General features: G+C 45.1%; 1 protein-coding gene across 1 annotated transcript; it reads left to right on the top strand.

Annotated features, from left to right (window-relative positions):
• Positions 1-1,156: 1,156 nt before the first annotated feature.
• Positions 1,157-11,849, top strand: LOC138352938 (uncharacterized). The gene is made up of 2 exons (XM_069305594.1): positions 1,157-1,704; positions 10,565-11,849. Exons 1-2 carry the CDS (start codon positions 1,157-1,159, stop codon positions 11,847-11,849), a joined length of 1,833 nt encoding a protein of 610 aa, XP_069161695.1.
• Positions 11,850-12,777: the final 928 nt, after the last annotated feature.

Below are 12,777 nucleotides of genomic sequence, written 5' to 3'. Positions count from 1 at the left end.
TCCTCAGAATATTCAGTGCTTTCACACAGTTAACACTTCTCCCTGCTAGACGTAAGCTTTGGCGTACGTGTACTAAGAGAGGTGATAGCTTAAAGCCAATATTCCCGCACCTCTCATTTACTTGTCTATTGCACTTCTTGTTATTTTGCTCACTTGTCTTAACGTAACTTTTCATTGTGTCATTTAATTATTCTTATTATTTTGATTGATTTTATTATACGAATTTGTTTGTCCATTTTATTCATGTTTTGTTTATTTAACGTAATTAAAATTTCATTGTTAAAATTTACTTGTGTTTTGTGTGTCTTCTCCTTACCTTACCACAGACGAAGTTCCAGATTTTCTATTTTTTTTTTATACTATGTGACGAGGCCATACCCCTAGCTTTGAACAGCCGAACACCAACGCGTTACCGTCACAATGTATATATATATGTATATATATATATATATATATATATATATATATATATATATATATATATATATATATATATATATATATATATATATATATATAATATATTATAATATGCGTGTAATTTTTTTTACGTGATAACCAGGATATATACATTTTCTCCTGTCCTCCATGGACAGGAATAGACATTAGCTTAACATCATATAGATAAGCACCTTAAAGTTTCTCGCCGGCGATCCCAGGCGCCGGTGAGAAACAATGGCCAGAATTTCTTTCACCCTATGCCCCTGTTACCTAGCAGTAAAATAGGTACCTGGGTGTTAGTCAGCTGTCACGGGCTGCTTCCTGTGTGTGGAGGCCTGGTCGAGGACCGGGCCGCGGGGACACTAACGCCCCGAAATCATCTCAAGATAACCGTATCATTTCATCCGGCTGGGCTGGTGGGCTTAAGTACCAACCCACACAACCTAACTCATCGAGGCCGATTCATAGAAAACGATGATCTTACGGTGCTTGTATATGTTACAAATACATGGCATTTTTAACTTGTCGATTCCGTTATAAATGTGACGTAGTAAAGACAAGCTTGAGTCAGGCGCCTCCCAGGCCTCACTTGAGTAGGTTAGTGCGTTAAAACTACTCATGTGACTCATTAATATTCATGACTCGCCCGGGATGAGGCCTGAGTGAGCGCATCCATCACTCAGGCGCATGTGAAGCATTGGTAACACTGCTCGGAATGGGAGATGGGATGTGGGGGATGTTGGATGACGTCACGCCCATGTTGGATGATGTCACGGCCATGTTGGATGATGTCACGCCCATGTTAGATGACGTCACGCCCATGTTGGATGATGTCACGCCCATGTTGGATGATGTCACGCCCATGTTGGATGACGTTACGCCCATGTTGAATGATGTCACGCCCATGTTGGATGATGTCACGCCCATGTTGGATGATGTCACGCCCATGTTGGATGGTGTCACGCCCATGTTGGATGATGTCACGCCCATGTTGGATGATGTCACGCCCATGTTGGATGATGTCACGCCCATGTTGGATGATGTCACGCCCATGTTGGATGATGTCACGCCCATGTTGGATGATGTCACGCCCATGTTGGATGGTGTCACGCCCATGTTGGATGATGTCACGCCCATGTTGGATGATGTCACGCCCATGTTGGATGAAGTCACGGCCATGTTGGATGATGTCACGCCCATGTTGGATGAAGTCACGGCCATGTTGGATGATGTCACGGCAATGTTGGATGATGTCACGGCAATGTTAGATGACTAGAGCACGTCTGAGAACATCCATGGCATAGGTTCGAATCCTAATCAAGGCCCTGGTGAATTTGTAATGTTTAATGCTACAACTTTCAGGTCTTTGTGAATTTGTTAAGTCAGATTTTCATTAGACATTTGTTTAAGTGTTCTGTGTGTCACTGCTAATGAAACACCCATATTAATTTCTACTATTGGTCTGGCTACTACAGGCTGTCTTTGCAAGCATATTAACAATTGAATTGAAATTGAAATAAGTTTATTGAGGTAAAATACACACAAAGGGATGAGGTAGCTCAAGTTATTCTCACCCCGTTCAGTACATCGTGTTAATACATACATAGACACACATCACAAACAATAAACATATTACCAAACATTCTGAGAGATAAACATCTACATTTCCTCCTTTACACAAGTCGTATGGTATCAGACGTACACACAAATACTTTTATGACCCATATCAACAATTTCGTGCTTTGAGATGCCAACATGTGATGGTATCCAAAGGAATTTAATTTCAAATCTGTTTTCTTTAGCAGCTAAAACATTCATTCGAATATCACTATTTTCTGGGTGTTACTATGTGCGTTCAATGATAGGAATGTACTCTGCGAGTCACAGTATATAAGTACACTGCCTTTTATTGAAAGTAGTAAGCAGTCTCTCTTTAGCAGTCTCCGTGGTGTAGTGGTAAGACACTCGCCTGGCGTTCCGCGAGCGCTATGTCATGGGTTCGTATCCTGGCCGGGGAGGATTTACTGGGCGCAATTCCTTAACTGTAGCCTCGGTTTAACGCAACAGTAAAATGTGTACTTGGATGAAAAAACGATTCTTCGCGGCAGGGGATCGTATTCCAGGGACCGTAGGATTAAGGACCTGCCCGAAACGCTACGTGTACTAGTGGCTGTACAAGAATGTAACAACTCTTGTATATATCTCAAAAAAAAAAAAAAAAAAAAAAAAGTAACGAAATTTTGAAGCCTCGCTGGAGCGAAGAGTGAGTGTCAGTGTTTTATTTTAATGATTTTGTATGTCACAAACTTTTCTATAGACAAATCAACACATGGATGTCCACAATCAAAGTTGCAAAAACTTTGCGTCATCAGATAGAGAGATGAACTTATAAAGAACTTAAACACAACAAATATAAAATGCTAATAAGTTATCTTTATTGTAGGAAAAGTTACAAAGACAGGAATTAAATATTAACACTGTGTTTCCAGAAGCAGTCTTCCTTAAAGGTTACAGGTTATATATGTGCGAAAAATTCAAAGGCTGATGATCTATATATCTGACGATAAATACTACAGCATTCGAAACCTTATTAAAGAAATTGAAATACTATAGATATAATTTTCAAGGTTTCGTTCGTGTCGACATGTGTGTGTGTGTGTGTGTGTGTGTGTGTGTGTGTGTGTAATTACCTAAGTGTAATTATCTACGTGTAGTTACAGGATGAGAGCTACGCTCGTGGTGTCCCGTCTTCCAAGCACTCTTTGTCATATAAAGCTTTGAAAGTACGTGTGTGTGTGTGTGTGTAAATCACTTCGAAATTAACACGTGATGAACAATGTGACAATGTCAGACCGCGAAGGAAGGATTTAGACAGGACATTCCTTAAGTACTTTCGTATTTAATAATACATCTTCATCCTTCTGAAGCTGTATTTAATAATACATCTTCATCCTTCTGAAGATGTATTTAATGATACATCTTCATCCTTCTGAAGCTGTATTAAATAATACATCTTTATCCTACTGAAGATGTATACATCTTTATCCTACTGAAGATGTATACATCTTTATCCTACTGAAGATGTATACATCTTTATCCTACTGAAGATGTATACATCTTTATCCTACTGAAGATGTATACATCTTTATCCTACTGAAGATGTATACATCTTTATCCTACTGAAGATGTATACATCTTTATCCTACTGAAGATGTATACATCTTTATCCTACTGAAGATGTATACATCTTTATCCTACTGAAGATGTATACATCTTTATCCTACTGAAGATGTATACATCTTTATCCTACTGAAGATGTATACATCTTTATCCTACTGAAGATGTATACATCTTTATCCTACTGAAGATGTATTATTAAATTCAAAAGTACTTAAGGAAAATCCTGTCTTAATCCTTCCTCCATATATAATCCTTCCTAATATGTTCAATAAGCCCGTAATAAATCATGGCCTTTATTATTTGTTCCTTAAGTGTGCATTACATAAAAGATGAAATAATTAACGTTAAACATTGTATTATTTAATGTACACATATATTCACTTTATTATTAGTTCTATTCTATGTATAGTTATGTTTATTGTATATACATATGTATATTATAATTACTATGTATCTTAGTAGTATACATAATGATTTATATAAGTGTTCAGTTCAATGTGTTCTGCTGACGATATAAATATATTGTAACACTTCTACCCTAGATAAGTTATAATTATTCATTAACATATGATGAATATGTTAATAGCCAGCAAGTGATGAATAGAAGATGAAGATAATCGTAGACAAATGTCCAGATTGGGGTCGTCTTGAAGCTGGCGGCGGCGGGGCGGTTGTAACCCAATCATACGGGACGAGATGGACCACCTTGTGACTCCCCAGTCCTGAGTACGGTCCGCTCCGGAGGCCCTGGGGAGGTGTAGGGTGGTGGGGAGATTTGGGGAGGTGTAGGGTGGTGGGGAAGTGTAGGGTGGGGGGGGGGGATTTGGGGAGGTGTAGGGTAGGGGGAGATTTGGGGAGGTGTAGGGTGGTGGGGAAGTGTAGGGTGGGGGGAGATATGGGGAGGTGTAGGGTAGGGGGGAGATTTGGGGAGGTGTAGGGTGGTGGGGAGGTGTAGGGTGGTGAGGAGATTTGGGGAGGTGTAGGGTGGTGGGGAAGTGTAGGGTGGGGGGGGGAGATATGGGGAGGTGTAGGGTAGGGGGGGGGAGATTTGGGGAGGTGTAGGGTGGTGGGGAAGTGTAGGGTGGGGGGGGGAGAGATTTGGGGAGGTGTAAGGTAGGGGGGAGATTTGGGGAGGTGTAGGGTTGGGGGGGAGATTTGGGGAGGTGTAGGGTGGGGGGGGGGAGATTTGGGGAGGTGTAGGGTGGTGGGGGGGGGGGAGATTTGGGGAGGTGTAGTTGTTAATGAAGTAGTTACCCATGCACCTGTATTTTATTCTCTTCTGTATAGAATCATGGATAATTTGGCGTTCACTAACATAATGCTGAAGAGCTTGTTCAAACACTTTTTCCCACAGTTGTCCACTTAGAAGGCTCACACTTACGAGGTTCGTTCCCCGCTCTTACCTTTCACAAGTACCGTAACGATATCCTAATATTTCCAAACTATCGACAGAATCGTTGATAATTTCATTTTTGCACCGTACTCAATGATCAACATGATCTGTGATGCCACAGCAACAAGTGTTACCTGCCCTTATCTTCCCCGGGCATGTGTGACTGTAAGCAGGGTGGTGGTTAATGATCCTACGGGTGATGGGCATCTCCCTTGCCCACCACCAAGTCGAGGAGAGAGGGTACTGAAGAGTGTAAGCAAGGACTTCAGGGCTGGGGTTGTAACAGGTGTTGAAGACAACATTCACAACATGCGACGATAATCTTACCATTTAATAAGTATTTACAATGAGAGATTACAATCAGAGATTAATGAGCAAAAGCTGTTGATCAGTTGTACATCATGTGGACTGGTATAACTGAAATATCCCCAAGTTTTGTACTGTTGGTGTTCTACACGTCATGACGATTAATGCAACAGGCTTATCTTATTTAACCTTTCTTAGGCCTAATTTAGCAAATGCAGTTAGTATATTAGGCCTACGAAAGGTTAGATTTACTCGTTTCATTTTTTCTCGAACCTTCTATGAATCCAGTCGTTGAAAAATGTGGATTTTTTTTTTTTTATGTGGCGAATGACTTGACACACTGTGGACTCCTTCACATAGTCCAGGGGCCAGATTCACGAAGCAGTTACGCAAGCACTTACGAACCTTGGGCCAGATTCACGAAGCAGTTACGCAAGCACTTACGAACCTGGGGCCAGATTCACGAAGCAGTTACGCAAGCACTTACGAACCTTGGGCCAGATTCACGAAGCAGTTACGCAAGCACTTACGAACCTGGGGCCAGATTCACGAAGCAGTTACACAATCACTTACGAACCTATACATCTTTTTTCAATTTCTGGCGGCTTTGTTTATAATTATTAAACAGTTAATGAGCTCCGAAGCACCAGGAGGCTGTTTATAACAATACCAACAGTTGATTAGCAAGTTTTCATGTCTCAAAGATTGAGGAAAGATGTACACGATCGTAAGTACTTGCGTAACTGCTTCATGAATCTGGCGCCTGGTTGGCAGCACAACTGGAGGTGTACCTAAATAAGTTTATACAACAAACTGGGTACATTCCACCCGCAGGTACTTTAATTTGTCCGGGATAGTGTAACGGGGGGTGGGGGAAATAGCTCTCTCTTGTCCATTATTCCAACCCCCAGTTAACTAACGAGGCCGGGGGAAACAGCTCTCTCTAGTCCGTTATTCCAACCCCCAGTTAACTAACGAGGCCGGGGGAAACAGCTCTCTCTAGTCCGTTATTCCAACCCCCAGTTAACTAACGAGGCCGGGGGAAACAGCTCTCTCTAGTCCGTTATTCCAACCCCCAGTTAACTAACGAGGCCGGGGGAAACAGCTCTCTCTAGTCCGTTATTCCAACCCCCAGTTAACTAACGAGGCCGGGGGAAACAGCTCTCTCTAGTCCGTTATTCCAACCCCCAGTTAACTAACGAGGCCGGGGGAAACAGCTCTCTCTAGTCCGTTATCCCGTCCTCAGTTAGCTAACTATTCTAGAGCACTCCCAGAGTTCCTACGGCAGCCTCTCTCGTTCAACACCTTGTAACCTAGGTATTCGACTACCTAGGTGCTGGGACTACAAGGCGCCGTAACTTGATCAGCTACCCGAAACCCTAGAGAACTCTAGAACACATTTCACTGCCACAAACGCATAAGAGAAAAGAAAGGGAAGAAGAAAGAGGGTGTGGGGTGAGGGAGGTAGAGAGGTAGGAGGAAGGAGGGTCGTCAGTTGAAAGTGAGAGTTGGAGAGGGATGGAGGGAGAGGAATAGATAGGTAGAAGTAGAAGAGTAGATAGTAGAAGTAGAAGGGTAGAAGAAGAAATGCTGCCACCATCCATTCATTTGTCCGTACCTACAAGACAAGGAATGGAACTTGTCTGTACCACAATATGCTCAAGGATGTTATCACGAGGCCATTATTAGTCTGTCCCATCTGTATCATGTACCCATTAAAATCATGAAACCAGTAACCACAAAGGCTTTCTCACCTCAACTCAAAAACTCTAGGGAACAATGTTAAAGACAATTTAAATAATAAATTCAATTATATTTCACATATTAAGTATCATAATTTAAGCAATTCAACTTAATGTTCAAGATATATATGTAAAGTGAGTCATCATCCAAGAATTCGAGAACCCTACAACTTGACTGCCCCTGATCCTCACACAACACTTGTAAACACGACCAAGTCACCTTTCATGCTCAACTCACAAAGTGTCTGCCTATAGCTGGATAGAGAGAGGGGGGGGGAGTCTGCAGATGTCAGGCAGCGTCACCCCCCCCCCCCGTCCGGTGACAGCCTATCTCGACGGCTGGCCTCTGCTCTGCTCTGCTATGCTGGCTGGTCTCCTATTGCTTCTCCTGCATGCTCTACAGCTCCCTCAGTATATATTGGGAAACCTAGTAGCTAACTCTGCCCACTAGTAGATAGCCTCAGGCACTCTACCAAGCCACTCCTTAAACGTCGGCATGTTTGAAGGCCAGTTATCAGATTAGCAGAAGCAAGGTGAAATTTGCATGATCTGACCTCAGGTCACTTGGGGTCATTAACGCCTTAGAGGTGTGAGTTTCAGGCCGACAAACTGGCGCCTCTCAGATCCTTGTCTCTGACTCATGTATCTCTAGGAACATTAATATTAAATAAAACTAAACCAAACACCTTACGGTGTTACAATAGCATGAAAGAGCAGAAACCCGACCATGCAACACCATCACCAACCATCACCATTAATCATCACCAACTATGACCATTAACCATCACCATCCAACACCTCACTAACAACACTGAAACCCTCGTTACTCTTACGCTTCTCGAGTGTGTCTACATCAAAGCTTAATATTGAATATAATGAGAGGATCTTCCGTGCTTCAGTAACTGCAACAGGCAAGAAGGGGGGGGGGACATTGGTGTTAACTCCTTTTCCTCCTCCTCCTTCTGCCACTCTTCAGTTTTAACTCTCTTTTACTTCACCTCCATCATCTTAAAGGTGGATTTTAACCCCCGCAACGATTATCAACTTTCTACTGAATCCTCAGTGTGGGGGATATTTAAGTATTGGATGTGAATCGGTGGTTTTTCTTTTGGGCAGAAATGCCGCAATGATTCCAAGAAGTGTTTTGTGTGTCCTTTCTCTTTCATCAGTAAGTGCCTCTCTTGCCTCCTTAAAACTTATTACACACACACACACACACACACACACACACACACACACACACACACACACACACAAGAAGACCTGGACAAGCTGCAGGAATGGTCGAACAATTGGATGTTAGAGTTTAACCCAAGCAAATGTAATGTAATGAAGATAGGAGTAGGAAGCAGGAGACCAGATACAAGGTATCACTTGGGAGATGAAATACTTCAAGAGTCAGAGAGAGAGAGAAAGACCTGGGGGTTGATATCACGCCAGACCTGTCCCCTGAAGCTCATATCAAGAGGATAACATCAGCAGCATATGCCAGGTTGGCTAACATAAGAACGGCCTTTAGAAACTTGTGTAAGGAATCTTTCAGAACATTATATACCACATATGTCAGACCAATCCTGGAGTATGCGGCACCAGCATGGAGTCCATATCTAGTCAAGCATAAGACTAAAATGGAAAAGGTTCAAAGGTTTGCCACCAGACTAGTACCCGAGCTGAGAGGTATGAGCTACGAGGAGAGACTACGGGAATTGAATCTCACTTCGTTGGAAGACAGAAGAGTTAGGGGGGACATGATCACCACATTCAAGATTCTCAAGGGAATCGATAGGGTTGATAAAGATAGGCTATTTAACACAAGGGGCACACGCACTAGGGGACACAGGTGGAAACTGAGTGCCCAAATGAGCCACAGAGATATTAGAAAGAACTTTTTTAGTGTCAGAGTGGTTGACAAATGGAATGCATTAGGAAGCAATGTGGTGGAGGCTGACTCCATACACAGTTTCAAGTGTAGATATGATAGAGGCCAATAGGCTCAGGAACCTGTACACCTGTTGATTGACAGTTGAGAGGCGGGACCAAAGAGCCAGAGCTCAACCCCCGCAAGCACAACTAGGTGAGTACAACTAGGTGAGTACACACACACACACACACACACACATTGCTAAACAATTCCAAACATTTACTCAGTCAAGAAAGAAATATTGAGAAATCCCTCACACGCCGTAATAAGGTGACTCATTCGTCTTAATCACGTTTAAAAACTGTTATAATCAATGTGATCATTTCATATAAATAGACTAATCACCGCTCCCCAGAATTACTGCCCCTTGCCTTTGTCATGAAGGTATCGGTAATGCCTCATATAGAGGCAGAGTGCCAGGGAAGGGCCTTGGGGTAAGAGACACTGCCTAAAATAGGTAAATGGGTAGTTCTATAGGGGAAGGGGGAGTATGAACGGTGGTTGGTGAGGAGTGGATTAGGATCTGATGGGGAGGGGAAGGGATTGAAGGAGGAGGGAGGGAGGGTTGATATCGAATTGTGATCCTGAAGGATGGGAAGGAGTTGCAGGATCTTGGGATGAGAGATTCCGTAATAAGGAAGGTGACGGGAAGTAACATAATTGGAAATGAGGAGGATTTAAGAAAAGTTTAATGCCACGGACAAGAAAGCACTTGGAGTGGCGGAGCGACGAAGGGTCTCAGGGAGGGTATGTGAGGTGGGGGTGGGTGGTGCCACGGAGTGTCAGAAAGATGAGTTAGTGCCTGGTTGGATGGGGTTAGGGGGGCACGGTTGAGGGAGGGGTGGGTGGATAGAGGGTCGTCCCCTCTTGTCAGTGCCGACGACTAATGACCCACTAATTTACCCCATGTGGTTCACAGCGGGAAGTCGTGTCGCCCTGGCACCCACAACGGGAGGCCAGGCACTAAACCGGCACTCATTCTGCCCGGGGTGCCGTTAACCAAGTCACAACTTGGCTAGAGTGAACCTCACTCAACACACGTTGCTCTGCGCGCCGGCACACAGCAACAACTCCTCACAAACACCGCAAAACTTGGCCGACCAATTTCAGAATTCCCATAAAATCTACTCAAACTAAGCAGCAAGGCACCGGAAGTGTTGTGTTCGGGCCCCCAAATAGACAAAAAATAAGTTTACCTCTCAAAATTTTGCCAGGAAAACCTCTATATATCTCTCGTCTTGTTAAAAACCTGGGGCCAGATTCACGAAGCAGTTACGCAAGTACTTACGAAAGTATACGTCTTTCCTCAATCTTTGACGGCTTTGTTTACTTTTAAACAGTTTACAAGCGTGAAAACTTCACAATCAACTGTTGTTATTGTTATAAACAGCCTCCTGGTGCTTCGGAGTTCATTAACTGTTTCATAATTGTAAACATAGCCGCCAAAGATTGAGAAAAGATGTACAGATTCGTAAGTGCTTGCGTAACTGCTTCGTGAATCTGGCCCTGCAGCCTAAAAACACTCGCTTACACCAGCCAGCCACTAACACCCCCTTGACGCAACACCCACTCCACCTTCAGCAACACCCACTCCACCATCAGCAACACCCACTCCACCATCAGCAACACCCACTCCACCTTCAGCAACACCCACTCCACCATCAGCAACACCCACTCCACCTTCAGCAACACCCACTCCACCTTCAGCAACACCCACTCCACCATCAGCAACACCCACTCCACCTTCAGCAACACCCACTTCACCATCAGCAACACCCACTCCACCATCAGCAACACCCACTCCACCTTCAGCAACACCCACTCCACCATCAGCAACACCCACTCCACCATCAGCAACACCCACTCCACCATCAGCAACACCCACTCCACCTTCAGCAACACCCACTCCACCATCAGCAACACCCACTCCACCTTCAGCAACACCCACTCCACCTTCAGCAACACCCACTCCACCATCAGTAACACCCACTCCACCTTCAGCAACACCCACTCCACCTTCAGCAACACCCACTCCACCATCAGCAACACCCACTCCACCTTCAGCAACACCCACTCCACCATCAGCAACCCCCACTCCACCTTCAGCAACATCCACTCCACCTTCAGCAACACCCACTCCACCTTCAGCAACACCCACTCCACCATCAGCAACACCCACTCCACCTTCAGCAACACCCACTCCACCATCAGCAACACCCACTCCACCATCAGTAACACCCACTCCACCTTCAGCAACACCCACTCCACCATCAGCAACACCCACTCCACCTTCAGCAACACCCACTCCACCTTCAGCAACACCCACTCCACCTTCAGCAACACCCACTCCACCTTCAGCAACACCCACTCCACCTTCAGCAACACCCACTCCACCTTCAGCAACACCCACTCCACCATCAGCAACACCCACTCCACCTTCAGCAACACCCACTCCACCTTCAGCAACACCCACTCCACCATCAGCAACACCCACTCCACCATCAGCAACACCCACTCCACCTTCAGCAACACCCACTCCACCATCAGCAACACCCACTCCACCTTCAGCAACACCCACTCCACCTTCAGCAACACCCACTCCACCATCAGCAACACCCACTCCACCATCAGCAACACCCACTCCACCATCAGCAACACCCATTCCACCATCAGCAACACCCACAACCTCGACATCTTAGACTCCCGGACTTCGACTAATCAGACCACAGCGGTAAACGGGTTCGCGCCTCCCAGCGCCCATCACCTCGCCAAGAGCTTCGATATCAACAAAAAAATGTCCTCGACGCTGAAGACTCAAAGACTTCCGCCCGCGCGGGTCCTCGAGCGACGCCGGGCGGGGGATTAAAGTGTTACTCAACCAAGAAGTGATTATAAATTCACTTCTGAAGACATGTGGAGGAGAAGGGTGGTGTGGGAGGTAGATGGGATGGGTGGAAAGGTTGTGGAGGTTAGCGGAATAGATTCCTGAAGGGGTTTATTGGGAAAGGAAGGAGTGTTGGGAGAGGAAGAGGTGTGTGGGGGTGGAAGGGGCGTGGGGAGACGGTGAGAGGGAATTGGTTGCAGGAAAGGGATAATGTGGGAAGGAAAAAATGACGTGGTGGTGGGGGTGAATGATTTAGTGTGAGGGGGGGGGCGAGGAGGGGGTGTATATTGGGAGTAGGGGTCTAGGAGGCCTGGTCGAGGACCGGGCCGCGGGCACGTTCAACCCCGAAATCACCGCAAGGTAACCAAGGGGGTAGTGAAGGATGATTGGAGACGAGGATTGGGTATGTCAGGATGCTCTTAAAACTTCTTATCTTATTGCTGAACTGCCAGAGATGGTAATACTGCACGCAGCCTCCCACGAGGTGGCAACACTGACTGTGGGCGGGAGCTAGGCACAATAATCTTTATAATATCTCCACTAAGCTTCCACGAACATGGGGACACAGGTGGAAACTGAGTGCCCAAATGAGCCACAGAGACATTAGAAAGAATTGTTTCAGTGTCAGAGTAGTTAACATTAGGCAGTGATGTGGTGGAGGCTGACTCCATACACAGTTTCAGTTGTAGATATGATAGAGCCCAGTAGGCTCAGGAACCTGTACACCAGTTGATTGACAGTTGAGAGGTGGGACCAAAGAGCCAGAGCTCAACCCCCGCAAGCACAAATAGGTGAGTACAAATAGGTGAGTACACACACACACACACACACACACACACACACACACACACACACACACACACACACACACACACACACACACACACACACACACACACCGTCTCACTTC

This window comes from Procambarus clarkii, chromosome 55 (assembly GCF_040958095.1).
Source record: "Procambarus clarkii isolate CNS0578487 chromosome 55, FALCON_Pclarkii_2.0, whole genome shotgun sequence".
Classification (NCBI taxonomy): Eukaryota; Metazoa; Arthropoda; class Malacostraca; order Decapoda; family Cambaridae; genus Procambarus; species Procambarus clarkii.
This window is presented reverse-complemented; position numbering and strand designations above follow the sequence as displayed.

Excerpts from the sequence above, each read along its gene's own strand:
- LOC138352938 (XM_069305594.1), top strand. The coding sequence starts at position 1,157 with ATGGGAGATGGGATGTGGGGGATGTTGGATGACGTCACGCCCATGTTG. Across the intron at positions 1,705-10,564 it reads TTGGATGATGTCACGGCAAT|CAACACCCACTCCACCATCA; the intron begins GTTAGATGACTA and ends CTCCACCTTCAG.